At 40.3% G+C, this 23344-nt stretch overlaps 1 protein-coding gene across 1 annotated transcript in view; it reads right to left on the reverse strand.

The window, feature by feature from the left end:
• cckbra (cholecystokinin B receptor a) overlaps positions 1–23344 on the reverse strand; it is a 57542-nt gene that overhangs the window by 12776 nt on the left and 21422 nt on the right. The window contains exon 3 of the mRNA XM_085151169.1: positions 5208–5469. Coding sequence (XP_085007295.1) covers positions 5208–5469 — 262 coding nt within the window. The remainder of the gene's footprint in view (positions 1–5207; positions 5470–23344) is intronic.

Genomic DNA, 23344 nt, shown 5'->3' on the forward strand with positions numbered 1-23344 from the left:
CTGATGATGATTACTATTTTGAGTGCATGAATCCTTTCAAGTAAGCACACAATATTTAGTCATATAGCACTTCACAGACAAGAGTCAAAGAGTGCTTTACAGTTTGCTGTGTTTTAAAGGTTGGAGTCACTAAAAATGTCTGGTATCATTATCATCTTGAGGGTTGTTTTTGGCAGTTTTCCCTTTGGGAATATTCTTCAAAAATACTTAACATATCTCATGGCTCTTTATTTTTGCCCATTTATATACTATAATCGAACCCACAGAGGCTGATGCTCCAGAATACTTAACAAGCCAAATTTATTGCTTTTTAATTAGCACAACAGTTTTCAGTTGTGCAATCATGATTAATTTGGTCTTTCACATGATCAAATAGCATTAGGGAACCCCATGTGTCACTGAAAAAAAGGAGTGATGGGTGTTTCTAGGCCTACACAGATTAAACCATTCAGTCATTAAACCATTAATGATTTTATAATGATTGATTACATCTGTCTGTTTTCTTAGCCACTCACTCAATCCAGGGTTGTTGGGGGTGGCTGGAGCGTGTCCCAGCTGTCTCTGGGCAAGACCCAGGGTCTGTCCCAGTCAGGTTGCTAGTCCATCACAGGGCCAACACATACACAAAGAAACCATTACAGCTAATGTAGCAGTTACATGGATGTCTTTGGATTGTGGGAGGAAGCACGTGGAGAAAACCCATGCAAGCGTAGGGAGAGCATAGACGCTCCACACAGAAAGGCCCGGCCAGCTGGCAGATTCAAACCCTTGCTGTGAGGCAACAGTGCGAACAACTGTTCCACTGTGTCATAATCATTATTTTCCATTCACAACATTTTTGGTCAATTCAATTTTAAATTAGAGAAAAAAATATGCTTTTCTTTCAAAAATGAGGACATCTGAGAATGATCCCAAGCTTTCCAGCAGTAGTTTATGTTAACACAGATCAAAAGGGGGCTCTTCAAAACTCTTCAAATGGCTACAAAGGATATTTGTTCAGCTTTATTTATATCTCAGATTTTAGTGGGACAATAAGGTCGAGAACTTAATACATCTTCAAATTGTCTCTAAGGTTGTGGATTTTAGCTGTGTGGTTATGGATCTGAAAACTACTAAAACAATAAAAAGCAGAATTAACAAATTAAATTGCAAGAGTCAACTTTAAATAAAATTGTAAAATCCAGCTATGCTTTGCTTTATTAAGTCTGAGATAGACGCAGAGATTGTACATAAAAAGAAATCCACCATAGTTTCACTGAGTAGGAAGTGAAGTCCTGTGGCGAAGCCTCCAGCAGAATTTATGGTACCACATTAGTCTATGTAGTGTTTGGCTCCCAGAGTGATGCCTGTGTGCAGAGCTTAACCTGCCATTGATAATGCTTTGCGTTGGTAGAATGCTAACTGGTTGAAGAAGTGCTTGAACAGGAAAAGGAATGACAGCGCACATCTTCGTGAGGAAGAAGTGCAAAATGATAATAAAGATCAACATATTACACTGGCTATAGTGAAGAGCTGTCATTAATATTAACACAGTTTCACGATAGAGAAAATCTGTTCTTTCGTGACTTTTATTCTGGCTGTGGCAAGAGCTAAATTGAAAGGCCAACAACAGAACAACAACAGTTTTTGAACAGTTGCATTGAATGTTAGATAAAGCACTTAGGCATAGAAAAGAGTGCCTTTATGAAAAACATGCTTTGAGTGCTCTAGTAGAGTAGAAAAGTAATGTAATGTGAGAACCAGTCCATTTACCAATCACCTAAGTCACCTACAGATAGCTATTAAAAGGAATGCAGATGTGCAACACTAACATAGGCTTCTGTTTTACACCCAAATCTTGCACTCGTTTATCTACTGAAAATCAGAGCTCTGATTTGAATAGTTGATCAGCTGTAATTTAGATACGATTTAGATGTATTTTAGGCCTAAATGAAGGTCCGACGCTGATAATGAAAAATCAATAGAGTCAAAGACACTCCATTCATAATGTTAGACCCATACAGTTTCCTTTTTAATGCAAAATGTTATCTGCTCAGATCAAAACGTGGAGTGAATAATGAATAAGATTAGTCACCGTTTCAGAGTACTTTTTGCAACTTTGTCAGTGAACATGATGTGTAAGTGCAAATATATACTTTGCTTGACTTTGACTTTTAACCACTTTATGGCTCTTTTTGCTTTGCTGCCGTTCGCTAATGATTTCTGATCTCAGCCTAAAAATGGCTGCTTCGGTGATTAGGTGTCCATTTCATCTAGCGAAAGGTAGATTGTGTCATCTCTTAGCAAGCTTTAACCCCTGTCAATGAATTAAAACTTGAAATGCGCTTGTACTCTGTGACATGGAAACTTTTGACATCTGAGTCTTGATTGTCTTCTCCTTCCTCCTCCACCTCCTCACTGAGCAGACTAATTAACTGCTCTCCCACTGCCTCGTCTTTCTCAATGAAGCTTAAGAGCTTGATAGACAGTCAGAGAAAAGAGAATTCGTCAGTGTTCCACCACAAAAGGCTGTCAAAAAGAGAGAAAAAGAGATGTACAAGTTTTGGCCATGTTCATCTTCTTCTTCGCTTTAATTGCACCATCCTACAGAACCCAAAGTTTTCACAGACAGATCTATAAAAATCCCTGAGTAGTATATCCCAAGAGGATTTAACGTGTCTTATATGAGGTGGTATCCATCTATTTGGGGGAGCTTTTGAACAAGAAAGCTGATTTTACTGGCCTTTAGAGAGCTATAGATGAATAGATGAATTTCCTAACGTGGAGCAATCCAGACTGTAGCGGCAATAATCGGTTCTCTCTTGACCTTCTCATAAGATTTGCTCTTCCCTCTTTCTCAGCAAAGAGTAGGGAAAGAAGAAATTATTGCATTAATTTAAAAAGACAGTGAAATGATCACACTGAGGGTAGACACATTATCTGCAGAATATTTGTGTATTAATGTAGTCTTTTCCTTTTTTTCCTAGTGCCTCCATTTATTGGTATAACCCTTGCTAAGCTACAAAAGTGATCCCTCTCATATTGGCTCTCAACAGGAACTGCCTGCTCACTATTTTTGTCTCATAAAACTTTCACCTACTGATTTCATTCATTTTTCAAACACCCACTCCATAGCCACCTAAGCAACTTCAGCCCGGGGCTCATTTCTAAAATGACAAGAATTTAAGAGCCTTCTCTCCATTGTTAATTTTTCATCCCTCTCACATTTCTTTCTGGCCAAAGAGAAAATCCACCAAACGCTTGGACACAGCAGCATTTATAACTGTGAAACTGATCAACAAATTATTTTCATTTTAAGCACCCTCACATTCTGTGAATCTGTTCACAGGGTTAAAGTAGATTTGTACAAAGTTATTCAATTCAATTCAATTCAATTTTATTTATATAGCGCCAAATCACAACAAAAGTCGCCTCAAGGCGCTTCATAGATACAGAGAAAAACCCAACAATCATATGACCCCCTATGAGCAAGCACTTTGGCGACAGTGGGAAGGAAAAACTCCCTTTTAACAGGAAGAAACCTCCGGCAGAACCAGGCTCAGGGAGAGGCGGGGCCATCTGCTGCGACCGGTTGGGGTGAGAGAAGGAAGACAGGATAAAAGACATTATTGTGTCCAGTTTGACTTCATGTTTAAAATTTTATTTTTTGTTTTTATCTTTAATCAATAATGCTAAAGTACTGTCAGATTTGCAAACAAGCTAAAAAAACAACAACAATCCAGTTAGCAACCTTGAGGGACTCAATTGTAAAAAAGTTCAAAAAATGTAACACTGTACTTTATTGGCACCATCGAAATTTACTGTGCACAACTCTGGCTTTGCTCATAGGAGAAGAATTGTTTGAAGATAGAAAACAGGAGTTTATAATAGAAATGAGTCTTGAGTGTTAAAAAGAATTGTTATAATAGCAAACAAGCTAACAAAGCAGCTTGTTCTATTCACACTATATGAAAGATGAATTTTTCTTCCTGGTCTGAAAAGCGAAGCCAGTACAGAAATACAAAACTCCAGTCTCAAAGCTTCAGAACAGAATTTCACAAACCAGTGGGTGATGACATGTTTAATGTCTGTTAGCTGCCTTGCTAATAGACAGTTAACAAGCTAGCTTGAAAGCATGGCCATGATTTTCTCTGTTTCTTTTTTTTTTGTAATGTCATTGTTATGAATTCCACAGTAGTTATAACTTTAGATGTAAGTAACACACCGATGGTAAAAGCTATTTATATGAAAATATAAACACATACTACAAAGTAGTTTAGATGCTAGCTTACAAACAAAATGCAAGCAGGGAATACAAGAGTCGTTACATTTTATGGAAGTCGTTCTGAAGTAATAAATGAGAGTGAGGTCCAGTGCAATGTCTGCTAAGCACAACTAGCATATCAGAAAATATAATACGGTTCTGCCCAAATAGCAAAATCACATTAAATGAATGTTATTTTTTCATCCAAATCATCATTATGGTCAAGATTGAAATCTCAATGCTAAATATCAAATCTAAGTTAAAATATTGATGAAACCTGACAGTGTAATAGTAATGCCATAGGAAAAATATTGATTCAAAGTTGTCCTGTTATAATTAGCTACTGAAAAGACTTTGATCTATAGTTGACCAGATTATACTGACAGGAGGTGGATTTGTAGTTGACAGAAAAATTGTATTGAAATGTCATCAATTTATAGTCGAAAACTTGTTTATTTAAGTTTATATCTTGATGTAAGGAAATCCCAAAAAGTTGATTCTGTTTATCTGAACACAGGGTTTTCAGTAAAAGAAACTTTTAGTTACTTCTTCTTGGTCACAAATTACATAATTCCACTTAATGTAAGTCAGAATCCAAGAATTTCCACACTTTTGGAAGCAAAGCCGTGGAAACTGTATTCCATTTCCATTGCATTCACATTTTACTCACTTATCCTTGTCAAGGTTGTGAAGACATCACACCAAATAATTGTAATGCATGTGAAGTCTTGCTTTTCACAGACGCTGGCAAGAGTTTATGTATTGAGAATGGTAGATATTATTGCTTTAAAATAGCTGGCAGTCATCATTTCCAAACTAGTCATCCAGCCCACACAGATATTTTTTTCTTTACATAAAGATATGTCTGATAAATGGATTACAGACCATGATTTTTTTCACCTATCTTTTATATGTCTTTCTCTGGCAGCAAATAGTTTAACATAACATGTTAATAAGCACTTACCAGGCCTGCTCAGATTGTGGATTGGGCCAGTCCAAGCGGCACATGCGGCCCACAGTACCATTATGCCTTGGGAAAGACTTGAGAGTACTAAACACCGGATAGGGCACCATGATTAACAATGACACCACCCAGGTAGCAGCGATGACGCGATAGGCGTGAGATCGGGTCTGCCATGCACGGGATTTCAGTGGGTTACAGATGGCACTGTATCTTTCGATAGCAATGGCCACCAGGCTGAAGGTGGAGATGCTGACGGAGACTCCTGGAAGAGAAAATAAATGAGACTAAGAAAACATTTGCAAAGCCAGTCGACTCACTTCTTGTACACAAAGAGACACATTGTTGCAAAATTTACATTCTACATTCGTACTCCTCAATAGATAAATCATTTGGTTATCCTTCAGTTTGGACTCTCCACAAGGTTCTCCGGGTGCCACCCTGAGATACTGAAAAATATCTGAACTGAACTAAAAACATAAAGTGAACAAGAAGGCAGACATATTTGTTCATTCATTTGACTGAAAACATGCTTTGCTCCTGACTTGTAAGTGGCACACCTGGCAAAATCGCTCTACATCATGTTAAAATTGCATTTAACATTTTGTATTGTTATGCTTAATTGGATCCCCTGTGTCCACAAGAGGAAAACATGAGAAAGAGAATATTACCTGAATTATTTTTATGACATAACCCATCCCCTTGGAATATCTCACAAAATGTGCCATCACTATTCCCAGTATAACAAATATCAACCTGTTGACAAGAAACATGTCCACGTACTAATGGCACATTTTGGAAATAGAGCAGTACTAAGCACATACATTTAAGTCTAATATTTGCTCATCTTTTGTTAACACTAATAAACAAATTATTTGTTTAAACATGTCAAAAGCAGCCGTGAGTATTTACAGAGGAGAAAAGTATGTGAAAGAACACACCCTTGCAATACAAGAGCCTCCCAGTTCAAAGTCAAATAAATGTCAGGCTGCTCCATCAACAGTAGCAATGTGGCTCAGTTTTCTATGGACCAAAACTGACTGATGGCAACAGTTCAGCCACAGATCCAACAGGATACTTTTCAATGCTGTAACTAAGTGGCAAACATCGCCCAGATTAGGTTTAAATGTCTCTGCTATCTGGATAACAGTCATACTAGAAAGCCAATTTAACTTGTGGGCTTTAAGCACACTTTTAGAAATGTGAATGCACTACGCACTTTAGACGTGAAGCATACAGAGCATAATTTATGTGATAACAGTGTTAACAGTGATGCCATCTTCACTGCCTGGAGAGGCAATGACATCGCTACCCAGACTGCATTCCAATGTAAGCAAGAATTGTAGCTTAGGAATGAAAGGACCTTTACAAGTCTAACAGGTTTTTGGTATGAGTTTTAAATAGCTGGTGTTAAAATCCAAGTTACGGTCACATTTTGTTTTAGACACATGGGAAACAGCAAAAAAGGCTAAAGGATGTTACATTTCAATTAAGTCTCGTAAGTTCCAATTAAGTTCCTTTTGTCTCCACTTTGTTTAATTATGGCTTGCACCATTTGGTTGCTCTACTTCTCTTTTAGATTTCTTCAGGTTTTTTGTCTTTCCAAGAGTGAGAATCAGCTAAACTCAAACTTTACCACGAAGCCTAACCCAGGTCACCAGAGACCTGGTGGATATTTAGAGTTTACAATTCATTTCAACTTTATTTATACAATGCCAAATCACAACAACAGTTGCCTCAAGGCGCTTTATATTGTAAGGTAGACCCTATGACACAACAAAGAAAGGGAGGCGACCCCCACGTGGGGGTGGGAGGGAGGCCTCCCATACTCATCAGGTGCTGGGAGCTGATGAGTTTGTTGTTGTGTGTATGTGTGGCTGGCGGCTGAAAAGCTGCAACTGGGAAAAAAAGTGTGTCAAAAGTGTGAACTATGTGGTCGGGTCCATCCTTACTCCCACAGACACAAACCAAGGCCAAGTTGAATTTGCATGTATTTATATCCATAATCAGCTGAGGGGGAATGAAGTAACTTGTTGAGTGTCTGTGCTCGAAGTGTGAGTCCAGATGAGACAAAAAGCACACGCACATACCTGTGTGTCACAAGCAGGAATAAATTCCCTGCGCTGAACCTCTGTTGCTACGAGAGGCAGCAACCTCAATCCTCCATTTCTCTGTCACGCAGCATATTAATCCCCATTCATTGTTCCTCCAGGACGGAAGAACATATCCTGCCTAAACCAGGGCTTTACGTTATCACTCATGGGAGGAAGTCATTCTGCATTCTCCTGTGAGCACGGTGCAACTCAATTTACAGGAACAATACTAAGCTTTTGAGTGGTGGTCAGAAACGGTTTCCCTTCATCCTTTGGTGCAGGCTTTTCCTGCAAACCTGTGATTAAAAAAACAAAACTGTGTTCCTTTCTATTGTGATAAGCTTTTCTATCTTATCAAAGGTAAAAGATTAAGGATTTAAGTATATATTGAGTGAAAAACGCAAGGATTGAAACACCCAGAGAAAAAAAAGGGGGGAACAGCAAGGATAGTTGGTGTTGGATTTGATGTGGATCTGATGGGAGCAGGGAGGAGCTGTATCTTATTCCTGCGCCACCAGAACAAAGGAGCTGACTGGCAAAGATATTCAACAACAAAGAGAACATCAGCTGCACAAAAAGACGTCTGAATGCCTTTTCTATTCCATGAGCTGTAGAAAAAACAGTATTTCAGCTCTTTGCAAGACGGGTAACTTTTTGATTGCTGCTTCACTTGCATGAAACCTGAAGGGATAACAAAGCTGCCCCTTGATAAATCAGGCAATCATTAGTCCAACCAAATCAGTAAACCCAGTGCAGTAAAAAAGTATTTTCCCCTTCCTGATTTCCTAGTTTCTTGGTATATTTGTCAGATCATCAAACAAATTTAACTCTAGACAAAGATATTCTGAAAATGCATTTTTTAAATATTATGAAGGGTAGGGTCTTTACCTAACAGTATAAAGCACCTTGAGTTGACTGTTGCTGTGTGAAAAAGTACTTGCCTCCTAAACCTAATAGCTAGTTTTGCCACCCTTCACCGCAATAACTGCAACATGAGTCCTTCACATCGTTGTGGAGGAATTTTGGCCCACTCTTCTTTGCAGAAGTCAAGCATTAAAGGCCCGTTGAAGACCATGGAGAAGCATAAGTCCGGTCTTTGACTTGGCCTTGGACAGAAACCTTCCAAACCATCCAGCTTTTGTCTCGTCAATCCACAGAACAATTTCCCGAAAGTTGTAGGGATCATTAAGGTTTTGTCTTTTTTCTTGTGTTCTTTTAAGTCAGCAGTGGTTTTCTCCTTAGAACCCTCCCATGGATGCCCAGTCTGCCCAGTTTCCTTCTTATTGTTGAATCATGAACACTGAGCTTAATTACAGTCAGAATCAAAATACTTCATTAATCCATGAGGAATCAATTATTAAGAAATCAGGATGGGGTAAATACCTTTAACAGAATTGGATATACTGACTCGGTTGGAGCGAGGTGCCAGAAGGAGCACCTCACCGCGGGACAGAAGAGCTGAACTACTTCAGGGCCAAAGGTATAAGATAAAGCGGATATTTGAAAGAATACTCATCATGCAAAGCTCCTCTAGCAAAATGTAATCTTCCTTTTAATACTTGAACTTGATTTTTTATGACCCTCGAAAACTATATGAATAGTGAAATTATTATCATAAATATGCAATGATTATTTGAATACTTTGGCTTAGCACGAGTGGGGGCATTCAGACTATAAGGTACTCCTCTCCCGTGGGGTGTGCGAAAATACTGCAATGTAAGAAATGTGCGTTGCTTTGTAAAAACTTCAGTGCAGCTTGTTGATTTGGCCCATCGCTAATACTGTCAGACTCACATTATAACTGTAGAACATCTTCCTGCATCCTTAATTTTGTGTATGTCATGGTTTTTGTAACAAACTACACTTTTAGTTAGAAGTCCTGTTTTTTCTCATTTTGTTTCTTTGATGGTTTTTCCCCTACTCTTTTATCTGTTTTATCTGTTGACTTTACTTGGTTCACCCTTTTAGTCTTGTTAGTTCTTGGTTAGTTCTTCTTGTGTTTTTTTTTTTACGTTTGCCTTCCTCTTTTGTTCTTTTTCCCACCCTCATCAGTGTTTGAGTGAGTTCACCTGTTTTTATTGCCTCTTTCTGTCTATGGTGTGTATTTGGTGTGTCTCAGTTTCCTCAGTCTTGGTCTGTTTCCCATTCCTTTTGTCTCCACTTTGTGTAATTCTGGCTTGCACCTTTTGGTTGCTCTACTTCTCTTTTAGATTTCTTCAGGTTTTTTGTCTTTCCAAGCACGTCTGTGTAAGACCTTCTGTTTAAATACACAATCTTTGAAATTACTGGCAGCCTGTTGCCCTTTTGTCTGCTTTTGGGTGAGTCAGTGAGCTCATTCAACAGGGCCAGGAGCATTACAAAAAGAGTTGCTAACAGGCAATTTGATCCCAATTGTAATGGTGCCAGTTTACCAAAATATGTAGAAACTGCATATGCTGCACAATGTGCAAACATAATGTATGTTTACAGGGTACCCTGTCTTGTGTCCATGGATTTTTCTTCTATTAATCAAGAAGAGCAGTTACCAGAGTGCTAAATATGCCATTACACTTTTTGTCAAAGAGACTCTAACTGTGCCAGCCTGTTTCCATGAAACAATCCTGACTGCCATCATTGTTGTCCACTGTCCACTGCATGTCTACGCAGAAGGAGGTGGGTGGCACAGTCAGCACATGCAAATCTTAACACAGAGCACAGACACTGTAAGTCTCTCACGCCCACATGTCTCTTTCAAGTGCTAAGCACAGACATGGAGAGAGATCAAATCGGACACAGGGGTTTTCTTTTGTTATTGCTTGAAGTCGGCGATGCTCAGCCACGGCACCGGCTTACACTGATTGCAGAGAAAGGAAACATGGAAAGGGATATTATTATTATTATGTTATATTCATTCTTTCACTGCAAGGCAAAGAAGAGGTATAATCAAATAAACAATGAAATGATGGAGAAAAGCAAGTGTTATTTACATAGCACATTCAATGGTGCATTAGAAAGCAAACAAACAGCAGGATTAAAAGAAAGGGCAGTAAAAATCATTTGAAGTCAAATGTATTAAGTTTGTATTATGTTGTGTGTGTTTGTGGATGTAAGTTATAAATGAACACATGGTTGGAGACCAAGCCAACAAACATGGAAGATGCAGGTTTTAGGAATGAATGACTGCAGCAGTGACACTTTCATATATAGCCTGTAAACTGCATGAGGACTTCTGAGGACATATTAATAAAGATAAGTAGGTTTATAGTCATTACTGAGGCCTGTAGAGTCACACGTTCACATGAGTGATGTTTTTAAACCCTACACTTATAGTAACTGATGGCCGTGAGGCTCTGTAGATCCATACTGACAGGAAATGCACTTTCAGGTGATGTACAGCACTGATCCTTCAGTGATTTAAACTCATGACACTGTTACACAGACAGCACAAGGAAATTCAGACCAGACTAATGAGCTCTTAGTCGGAAAGTTTGGCCCTAATTCTTCAACCCTTTCAATAATTCAGAGAAAAAAATATCAGACCATCTGTTTTATTACAGCCACTAGAAGTCAACACTGAGATGAGATCAGCACCATCGATGGACCGATTTATGAAACCTCTAAAGAAAATTAAACTCCAACCAATACTGAAGGGGTTCCCCCACACAGGCTGCCCAGGTATAATACTGGCCTCTGAGGTGTATTTTTCACTTAGCATTTTTCAGGTTTTTGACAGGACAAAGCTACCTACAGTGGCCCCCTCTTTCTTATTTTTAAAGTTCAGTCCCTCCTAACCAGGTAGCACTGCTTATATTGGTTTCGTAATAGCTGGCTTGTTAGCTAGGTTTTAGCTGTGCTCGATATCATTCAGCCAGAGACCCTACTCCAGAGAGGATCTGTGCTATGAGTTGTAGAACCTGCAGCAAATAGCAAAATGGGTAAGCCAAGCTCACGAAGGCTGACAAGTAAAGAAGGACTACCAGCTGCAGCCCAAAATAATGGAGTTACTTGGTGTTGATTATTAAATTCACTTCTGGGACCTTATGAAGTGGAGTCAACTTTGGATACCATGGAAACCATTAAGCAGGACCAAAACAAATGTCCCTCACATACCAAGGGTAAGAAAAAAACTGGTGGTCAGTGGTAGTTATTGTAAATCAAAGGACATTTACAGTGTTTTTTACTTTTTATTGTGTTATATCTTTAATACTAGGCACAAACACAAGATGAAATGTCTGTAAATTTGAAGTATCTAATTTGATTTGCCCTAATTTCCTTCGGGATTAATAAAGTATTCTGATTCTGATTCTGATTGATTATCTTTCTTATTGCTACTTTAAAGTATTTCATCATATTTTCAAGCTAAATTTTAAAGGTACATATGTGGTTATTCATTTATGTGCTTGGATGAGAAGTCTTAACATCAGTGTTGTTTTTAAGGCAGTATTTGGATCATTTTTCTCTAAACTTATTATCTTTATGTTTGTCAGAGCTGATTCACTGATGGAGGAATTTGTGGAGCCGAGTAACACCAGCAGCCAAACACTGACAGCGGCAGAGGTAAGGCACTTTAACGTGACACATTAGATAAGGAGGAGACATGGGCTGTGTCCCAATTCAGGGTCTGCACGCTTGAAGTGAGCATTTTAAGTGCAATTACGTCACCGCCACGCGACGACGGCTGTCCCAATTTGAAGTGTACTTCAAATGCATTCTCCAAATGCACCGTCAATTTCCCCAAATATCAAGCGTGGTCCGGTGCATGCTTCGTGGTCCCATATATCCCACAATTCATAGCGCGGCGGTGGGTGTGGATAATTTTGCCGCAAAATACGGCAGACGGCAGAAGGGAGCGGCCAAAGAGTAAACTGTCAAAAGTAAGTACTGAATATCATGTCACTTATTTATGTGCAAATGTTTACTAACGAAGAACATTAAAACATTCCTGTTGGCCACATGTCGGCAAAGTTATGTGACATTAGTGACATTTGTACTAACTTGGTTTTAAAGCCTTTACTTTAAAATATACGCCGTTCAATAGCTGAGCTTAATCAGAGAATGATCAAAGCTCATGTAGAAACAAACACACAAATGAACAAAAGATTTTCTCCTTCATTTCTGTCAAACAAAGCTGTATGAAACGTTTCCAGGTGTTAGTATCATGGTTGCTAGGCAACCTGGGCAGCACAACGGAGGCTAGACCGTCCCATTTCACAAGCCTCGCACTTCCGGCCTTAGCGGTCTTTATGTACGCGGCCCTTGTGGACCGTTGAGACTGCGTACTTTAAGGCTGCAGACCCTGAATTGGGATATAGCCATGGCATTCCAAGTGTAACCCACCTAAAATTGCCTCATGAAAATTAACTGCTGATCCCGAGGAATGCCAGTAGGTGGTGCTATGAGATTATGTAGTGCTTGTGAACTTGAGTAGCGAAGTAGCGAAGGAAAACAACGTTAAGGCTATGTATGCTCGTCGGAGCAAATCACTGGGAGTTTTTCCTTAGTCCTTGTTTAAAAAAAAAAAAAGTTATGTGTGAAGACACTAAGTTGGATTTTACTCTTCCGCCTGTTGGGAAATGTGGCATTGTTGATGCCGATGTACCTCTGTTTTTATGATTCCTGTTCATTTCCGGTGAGTTGACTAACTTCGCTAGCATAGCAAGCTAATCATTAGCTAAATGTAATGTAAATTTTATATGTTCCTTTTAAGTGCTGTATTATCCTTTTTTTTCACTTGTGAATAATCTAAACCAATTGATGGTTTTTTTCTTAAAGATAGGAAGTACGTTTTATTTCCTGTAAGGAGATGATAAATATGAGCAGTCTTTGGATAAATAGTACTGCGACCACATTTTGCACTTCCCTCATGCATTGATAAGGTGCATTCTCACAGTTCAGTAAGAGCTGGATTAATGCGACTGCTGTTCACAAAATATGAGATTTGGTCACAAATGCGACCTAATTTCTCAATGGTACCACTAAAAAAAAAATCCTAGGACCAGCTGTTTGAGTAAAAACAAAAAAAGTCTCCGCAACTCTGAAAGGCTACGTTCACACTGCAGGCGAAAGCGCATCAAATCTGACTTTTTTGACCCTATGCGACCCATATTCGATAATGGTATGATAGTGTGAACAGCACAAATCCGATATTTTCAAATCCGACCTGGGTCACTTTCGTATGTGGTACTGAATCCGATACATATCTGATGTTTTAGCAACTGCTGTTTGAACGGTCACGTCGCATTAAATCCGTCTTTTACGTCACTGACACAAAACAGACACCAATTATCAGCGCCGGACAAGACATCGTGAACGCTTCCTGGCCATCCAGTGAAAATGTTGGGAAGACAACATTGGAGAAACGTGAACATTTTATTTGTACTGTATAATCTGCAGATTCTGACAGAAATCTGCAACTATCCTTTGAAGCACGCTCCTCTCTAAAACAGCAATAAGGATCATTATTAGGCCATATGCAAATAACAAAATAACTTTATAACTTAAAGCAAAATTGGGAAACGTAAAGTCCGAAACAAGTCTTTATATTAAGGCCATCAGTCAAACAATACTGGTTGGTCTGGATCTAAACTGAACATTAAGACCTGCAGTGTGAACGTAGCCTAAGTATCTGTGTAGCCAACACCAGACAACATTATGCCCACATCGTGGCCTAAACCAATCATGAAGGTGCTGCTTAGAGATCGACAGACCACGTGAGTTTCGCACGTTGCATTGTAGGTACGAGTGGCAGCAAAACCAAAACACTGCATCAAGCACAAAGTACGAGGAAAAAATCAAAGGAGTGAAAGGGTTAGACCCATATGAACATACAGAATGGAGTAAAGACGTTAGCGTGCTGCCCAACTTTCAACACGCACATATTTATTATATGGTCCTAAGTGTGAATGCATACACTCAAAAAATGTTAAGTAACTTCAGACCCCTGCAACAAGCCCAGGTCCAGTTTACTTTGGTGATTTGGACTATTCCATTTCACAGCTGTTGTTAATTTTTTTTTCTTTACCTCCTGTACAGGCCAACGCAATCTATTTTATATATTATATTATATTTGGTCTTTGAATGGCTGCAATCCAGGCCATCCGTTGGCTCTTTGTTACTTCGGAAACATGACTTGAACAATTTCTCTTCCACAATGTAATCCGATAACAACCGATCTCTTTACCCGTCGGCTTCCCGTCACTGTCATGCAACCGGCTATTGCAGTTAATAATACAACAGCTTTTGGCGATTCTTTTTTTCTTTTTATTGCTGTGTAACTGCTTTCTTGTGAAAGCCTGCGTGCGCTACTACCACTTGCCACTCGTACCTACAATCCTTTGCGGTTTTGATGTCACATTTTCAATCTCTATATGAACACGCTGCTGAAGTGCCGCAGCACCGACTCCGTGCTGCTGCACTTTCATCCATTTGTGTGTCACGCGCGTGTCTCTGCACAGACGCACAGAAAGGGGAAATAACATAGGGAATTACCACAATATCCAGTAGCGCACGGCGACACCCGCACATTCTGCCAATGTGCTGCCAAAAGAATCCTAGGTCGCACCGGTGCTACCAGCCGGCTCGAGTAAAAAAAAAAGTCTCCGCAACTCTGTGTGATCAACAACAGACATATTATGCCCATATCGTGGTCTAAACCAATCAAAGATAGTCAAAGGCTGAACCTCTCAGATGCCCATGCCCAAGGTAAGATGTTCAGATATTGAGATGTTATTGAGATGTTGAGAGGTTCGAATCCTTTGAGGCATTATAAAATTTTGACTTTTTTAATTTTGACTTTTGACCGTATTTTTCTTTAAGGGGTGCTTAAAATCCTTTAATTTCCTCAAAAGTGTGCCTTATGCATGAGTTCTGGTTGTGCTAACTGACCACGAACTGATTTTATGTGGTACACGGCACTCAAAAATCTGTCAAAATGTTTTAGTACGACTTTGGTAAGCTACGAAGCCGCAATGCTGACAGCCCTAAATTTTGGGGGGAAATTAGTTTCGCCATGTATTGATTTCCTCTGTGAAAATTTTTACATATCGCCCAACCCAAGTGTGATACACAGTAATAAACTTGACTGAAATTTGCCAAACTCTCTCTTTATTGCTAACAGCTTTTACTCATTATGTTTACCTATCCCCCTTATGTGCAATATCACTAAGTGCAATTTTTCTGATGCAGCAAAGTATTTTATTCTATTTTATCTTGTTCTACTCTCAAATTTCCTACGTGTGGGACTAATAAAGGTTTATCTTATCTTATCTTATGTGAAGGTGAAAGGTCAACAGTGACATAAAAATGTTGCCAAAAGGGCCAGGGGAACAGTTAATTTAGCATTTCTGGGATTACAGGTACAGCCAGGATATATTTTTATTTACCTTTCACTAAAATTGCATAATTGACTCCAATTATGAGAAGGCAGTAGATTCAGTTGAAGAACAGCTGGATCTGCGCACGAAAGTTGACACCAAACAATATCTCTGTGAGCAGTGTGGGAAAATGTTCAAAACATTAAGTTTGAAGGTCCCTCAGCGTCTGCACACTGGATAAAAACCCTACTCTTGCGATAAGTGTGGCCAGAGCTTTGCTCAATTAGTTTGTTTTCAGGTACATCAGTTTGGGCACAGTGGGGAAAAAAACATTCCTATGTGAAGCGTGTGGACTTACCTTTACTCACTTAAGTCCTTTGAAAAGACATCAACACACCCACACAGGAGAAAAACCATTCCCCTGTGATGAGTGCGTAAAAAGGTTCACTCACTCAGGTAACTTGAAAAGACCAGTGTACTACCACGGGAGAAAAACCATACTGCTGTGATAACTGTGGAAAAAGCTTCATCTAATCAATTCATTTACAGAGACACAAGTGCATGCCACAGGTGTAGGAGGCGTCCTGCCCTACATCGGCATTTCCACAAATGTTTATCAAACTATTTCATAAAACCATTAACATAATTTGCAAGTGTTGTCATGGTCCGGGTGTGTGCCAGTGTCTCCCCCTCTGAGCCGGCATCTCCACCCCTGGGAGGGGCCTCTGTGTTCTGCTGATTGCTCGCACCGGTGGGTGATTAAGCCGGGGACTAAGGCCAGTGCACTCAACTTCTCTTCGCCAGATTCTCACCAAGTTGCCGGATGCAAATCCCCGCCGAAGAGCTCCCATCCGGACGCTGGACCTCCTGACAGTCCCACAGGTTGTTCACCCAGTTCACCTGCCTGCCTCCCTGCCTCAACGCCAGGAATTTCGGACCAGTCACCCAGACCACTCACCCCTCCACGCCACTACAGACCACCCGCGGCAAGTAAGCAGTACTTAGGAAGATTCAGAACAAACAGCTTGCCCGTATTCCTCCCGAACCATACCTGAACGTCTATACGCTATTTTCAGTGACTCTGACCCTTTCCCTGGACCCAGGTTGACTCTCCCTCCAGCCCAATCCTCGGAACAGCTGTTTTCCACTGACGAATGACCAGATTGCTCACTTATCCCAGGCTGAATAAACCCCTTAGGTTTAGTTGTTTTATTTAGCATTTGTTAAACTCACATTCCAGTTGTGAACACTTGTTGTGAAAATAAACGTTGTCACTGAAACTACTTACGTACTGTTCGGCGCCCAGCATTTGAGTCTTTTCTCTTTTGAGGCGGCCTCGGGTGTATTAAAATGTTGTCATTCTAATTTTATTTTCAAACGAAAGCCAATGACAGGGAGATATTTTCTTTCTTTTCTAAGTGCATGTCTCATGTGTCTTAGTTATTGCAAGTTTTCAGATGCACTGATCAAAGCTTCACTCTCTGCAACTTGGCAGAATTGTGAGGATTTTGTTTGACGAGAGGATTTTCTGCTGCAATTCTGGATGAGGTGTTGACAAATTAATTACTAGACAACTAACCGAACCAAATGTTTATATTTTCTCCCTGCACTGTCTCTGCTCTGCTCCAAATGAAGATGCTCTAATCCTTTTTTTTAATTATTATTAAACCTGACTCGAGTCAACACTCACAGCCTGATAACTGGCTTTTGAAGCTCTGAAGTTTGTTGTTGCAGATCTCTCAGCACACCTCAGCCTGGGAGAAAAGATTTGCATTCCTCAGGTGAAACCATGCCTGTTTATTCTAGTAACACCTAATTTTCTGCTGAAGGATGGCCTCAAGAAGTGCAAAGGTCTTAAAACTGTACCAGTGGAATTAGTGTGTTACAGGTGCCAGATATCCTAACAGCTGTTTCTGTTCAGAAGTTTACTGTAAGCCACGAACGTCCCAAACTCTAATGCATTAATGCAAAGTGCACCTCAGAGGAATTGCATCACACAGCCAGCAGCAAAAGCACAAACATGGATGCCTAAATATGATTGAAGATTGTGCTCGTACATGAAAGCATACTCTCTGAATATTACAACATCAATCTCATAACTGCCATGGAAACAGCACAGGGGCTATTATTCATATGATTACCGAGCTGGGGCAGATCGGTGGATGCTTAGATGAATGGGCAAGTAGAAGGATGAATGGTGTATTATATGTCTAGTGTGTGGCTGTGTCCCAATTAAGAGACTGCACGCTTGAAGTACGCATTTTGAGTGCGATTACGTCACCGCCACGCGACGACGGCTGTCCCAATTTGAAGTGTACTTCAAATGCACCGTCGATTTCCCCAAATATCGTGGTCCGGTGCACGCGTCGTGGTCCCATATATCCCACAATCCATAGCGTGGCGGTGGGTGTGGATAATTTTGCCGCAAAATACAGCAGATGGCAGAAGGGAGCGGCCAAAGAGTGAACTGTCAAAAGTAAGTAAAACATTACAGTTGGCCACATGTCGGCAAAGTTGTGTGACATTAGTAATGTTTGTACTTTCAGCGTTAATTTGTTTTTTATTGCCTCTTACTTCAATATATAGATAGTCGACCTTAATCCTACAGAGAATGTGATGATTTGATAGATAATTAAAGTCAGTCATATATCCACAAACACAACAAGCTGAAAGTCAGTGATGCTGCTCTGTTTGCAGTCCTGAATATCATGGCACAAGCAGGATTCACTGGACTGTTAATGTTAGCTATGTTATATTGCTGCCTCTGTTCGGTGGTGTCGAGCCAAACGGACTTTAACGTGTGTTTGAACGAGCTGACGGGTCACTCGTTAAGCTGAAAGAAAGATGCTTTAATCACAGCAGTCACACATGTGTCCACTGTACCATCTGGGAACTCTTCTTGTTTAGCACTCGTAATAACACAAACACTAAATCCTCCTTCTCTTGTGCTGTTTTGTAGCAGTGTATACACCTGAGACTGTCACCTGTCTGTCTGTCACCCAGCTGTATATAAACTCCGTCATGCTAGCTAGCACGCAGTACGAGTTATTGTAACTGACTATAAAAAGTCAGCACAATGAAAATAAACTCCACCTAAACTTGGTTTATATCTGACCCAGATAGACTGCAGGTCATAACTTCTTACCTGAAGTTCAGTTCACCTCACGCCTCGGGCCTCTCCTCCTCCTGCCTCCCCTTTCCCTCATCCACCTGCTGGCCTCTGTGGAAGCTCCACCATGGTCACCACCAGTTAACAGGTCAACACCAAAGAGTTATTTTTACACATCGGCCAGCATCTTGCCAATACACCACCTTTCATTGTTTATACAGTTACAGAAAAAACAAAACATTGGCTCATAAAAAGAAAAATCACCACCGGCCCGGAGCTGTGGCACGCGTGCCCAGGGTTGCCCACCCCTGGGCTAGATAGAAAATGTTGCTCATTGAAGTAATGGATCAGATGCTCGTGGGGAGTTTGACAGGAGATGTTAATGTTTGTATATGAACATTGTGAGGAGGACGTGAGATCATTTGGGAGAAGTTCAGGGTAGAGCTGCTAATCTTCCACATGGGAAAGGAGCCAGCTGAGGCGGCTGACTAGGATGCCTCCTGGAGACCACTCAGGTGAGGTTTTTCAAGGATGTCCAGCAGGGAGGAGACCCCAGGGTACACACAGGACATTCTGGAGATATATCTCTCGATTGCCCTGAAAACAGCTTGTTTATCCTAAATGATGGGTGATTGAGGAGAAGAAGGCATGGGCAGCTCTGCTTAAATGGTAATGGTAAATGGACTGGTTCTTATATAGCGCTTTTCTACTCTGTCCGAGCACTCAAAGCGCTTTATACAGCTAATTCATTCACCCAATCACACAAGCACTTCTAAACTTAAGTGCTAAGTAGCTAACATTCATACACATTCACACTCCGATGGATGCATCGGAGAGCAACATGGGGTTAGTATCTTGCCCAAGGATATTTGGCATGCAGACTGGAGCAGCCTGGGATTGAACCACCGACCTTCTGGTTAGTGGCTGATCCGCTCTGCCACCTGAGCTACAGCCACCCCATTGCTTAGATTGCTGCCACTGGGCCTCAGAGATGAATAGAAAATGAATGGATTCTAACCCTCAGTAAATTGAAAACCTTCTTCCCTAAATACAGGGACAGGGTCAGAGCACTTGCCATCTTCTTAGACATTGCAGGGTTCAGAATCTTGGTTTAAGAAATTATTCAATACAACCATAGGTCAAACACATGAACCAAAAAGGGCAGAAAAATCAAAGGTTTAAAACAAAAAACAAAACTAAACTAAAGCTCTCAATATGACAAGCAACTATAATAGGGGGATAGAGGAAATGCCAAAAAGAAAGTTGACTGTTAGTAGTTAGTAGTAATAGGACTCTTTAAGACATGAAATCATGAATAACACTTTGTTTTTCAAGACTGAGCTCAGGTCCTTCCTCTCCCTTTCTCTCAATATCTGTCCCCATTTTCTAACTTTCACTAGTTTCTGATCTCACTGCCTGATGAGACCAGGGCTATGACTGCTGGGATTTCAATTGTACTGCATAAAATATGAACTGGCCTGACAGAAGTTTGGTTTCTTGTCAGTCCAGTCATGTGTCTGTGGCAATAATCCAATCAGACCACAATTTAAATGGAGAGATTAGATGCTGAGTTGGGGTGTCGTAAAAGTTCCTTGAAAAATGAAAAATCATCCCTTCAAATACAATCATCTGATAAATTAATGTTATCTTTTATTAAATTCATATTATCCAATAAAAGACTTCCTTGAGTTTCCAAACATAAAACGAGAGGCAGAGCTTTCAGCTATCACACTCTTCTCCCGTGGAACCAGCTCTCAGTTCTAATTTTAAGATCAGTCTTTTGATAAAGATTAATTAGTTTAGATAGTTGGACTTGAAGCCGGTGGCCTTAAACTACTCTGTAGTTATGCTGCTACACTATGAATATTAAATCACCCATCCAAATCATTGAATCAGGTGTCCCCCTCATTTCCATGGCCACAGGTGTATAAAATAAAGTATCTAGGAATGCAAGCTGCTCCTACAAACAGTTGTGAAAGATTGCTCTCAGGAGCTCAGTGAATACTGTCATGAAACTGTCATGAGTCATAAAATTTCCTTGCCGTTAACTATTTCACAGTCCACTGTTAGTGGAATTATAACAAACTGGAAGAAATTGGGAAAGACTGCAACTCAGCCACAAAGTGCTAGGCCATGTAAATTCACAGAGCGGGGTCAGCAGAGGTCACCAACTTTCTACAGAGTCAATCACTACAGACCTTCAAACGTCATGTAGAGTTCAGATTAGCTCAAGAACAGTGGGTAGAGCGCTTCATGGAACGAGTTTCCATGGCTGACCAACTGGTACAAAGCATGCTGCCACTGGACTCTAGACCAGCGGTCCCCAACCTTTTTTGCACCACAGACCGGTTTATGCCCGACAATATTTTCATGGACCGGCCTTTAAGGTGTCACGGATAAATACAACAAAATAAAACTAGTACCGGTACCAAAAAAAAGAAAATTTATTCATAACACACGTGAAAAGACCAAGGAAAACCAAGGAAAACCAAGGAAAACCAAGGAAAACCAAGTAAACGATAACAAAATAACGCTGAAAACCGATAAAAACCCTGAAAACTATACATTTCACACCTGAGCCTCAACTCTCGCGGCCAGGTACCAAACGACTCACGGACCGGTACCGGTCCGAGGCCCGGGGTTTGGGGACTGCTGCTCTAGACTCTTGTCCAACATCAGTGTCTGACCTCATAAATTTGCTTCTAGAAGAATAGCCAGAAATTCCCATAAACATACATTTCCTTGTGGAAAGCCTTCCCAGAAGAGCTGAAGCTGTTATAGCTGCAAAGGGTGATGTGGCATCATGTTAAACTCAATGGATTAAGAATGGGATTTAACTCGAATTCACGTGAGTTTGAAGGCAGACAATACTTTTGGCGTGTATGAATAAGAGATGGTCTCTTGGTGTGCCAGCAGTTACTTTACTGCTGGAGGTCTCTTCCTGTTAAAAGGGAGGTTTTTTCCCCCACTGTCTCTAGTTTTGGATTGTTGCAGTTATGCTCTTATATTTTATGGTCTTCAACCTTTCAATAAAAAAAGCTTGTGCTGTACTGATCAGCAGCAGAAAGCTGAATTTGTATCAGGATGATCACTGTTTTTCAGTTCACCTGGTTCTAATGTTGTGTCTGATCGGTGCATTAGAATGAGCAGTATTATGAAGGATGGGTGTACAAACGTGTACACAATACATATTTTTTGACTAGGTATAGTGACATGTTAGCAACCATGTCCAATCCAGATCTAGAAAGACTAGTGGTAACTCTGTAGATCATTTGAGGTTATCTCACCAAGAGTGATTCCTTCATATTTTGCAAACACCGGCAGACAAAATGTATTACCCTGCTAGAAGAGTTCCCTCATCATCCTTTAAGACATCTTAATCATTTCATAGGGAGAAAATGAAATTATTTGACAGGTTTTTTTTTGCATAGATGCAGCAAAGAATGATCAACATCTGCAGAAGAAGACACCATGCTAATTCCTTTGGTCCAGTGCTTCATCATTTCACTCATTCATTATGAAACTACTTTGTAGCTTAACTAAAGCAAGCATAAAATTATAAAAAAAAAAGTGATCAAAAAACCCAAAAGTTTGTATTTTAAGTCCAACGCAGCTGCCCCTCCTGCTCTCTTCCTCCTTATCACAGCTGAGAGAGCCCAGTAATTGAAAAGGAGATTCGGCAAGCCTGTCCTCACAGATGGAGCGTTGCTTTTCTGAAACAATAATAGGATTGCGATCCTGACCGTTCAATATCGTTTCTCGACCATTCAAAAGCTCAAAGTGGAGCAAAGAGACAAAGTACTGCAGTCTATCTCAGTTTCGTGGCACTCTCTTTTGCTTTCAGTCTGACTCAGGCCTCACGTGGCACCTCAACTCTGGCCTGATGAGAGCCAGCTCATCGCTAAGTCACACTCCTGAAGATGTGTGACTGTTCGAGCACTTTCAGAGTGATGGTTAAAAGAAGCCCAGAGAAAAGCCTCTTTGCGAGACAGACCCTTGTTAAATATCAAGCAATTTTAGGCAGGAGGATCACAGTGTCTGATCAGCTGTGAGTCACAAAAGAAGGCCAGATTTCTCTTTTAGAAGAATAAAACACATAAAGCCCAATGACCAAATGGATCTCATATATTTAATTTAAAAAAAGAACATGATAATAATCACATTAATGTAAACTCTCCCTTATTCTGGTTGTGCTAGTTGTGTAAGATTTCTGAAATAATGAGCCCAATCCGTATGTAACCAGGTCATAAATTACATGTTGTTATAATTGCACAAAATGTGTTCTAGACCCCAAACCGTTCCTTTTATACCTGATTTTTAGGACCTCCAAGCCTGTAGTTATGTTCATTATCAGGGCCCCTCCTCATTCTTCTTCTTCGGTGCAACCTTATAAATACAGGGTACCCCTTTGGCCTCTCCCCTTTTCTACAATTCCCCTGTGGGAGAGGTTGGTGTCTTTTCTTTACCAGCACTGTAAAACACACATATAATTTATATTTAGCCACCCTGATGTTTCTGATTGTGTTTTTAGTTCAATTATTGTCATCACTGTGACTGTCTTTGCTAGATGCTGTAAATGTGTAGTACATGTCTGCCACATACGTGTTATAGGCACAGTCTATGCTAGCATGAATAGATCATTCTTGC

This window comes from Neolamprologus multifasciatus, chromosome 23 (genome assembly GCF_963576455.1).
Source record: "Neolamprologus multifasciatus chromosome 23, fNeoMul1.2, whole genome shotgun sequence".
Lineage (NCBI taxonomy): Eukaryota > Metazoa > Chordata > Actinopteri > Cichliformes > Cichlidae > Neolamprologus > Neolamprologus multifasciatus.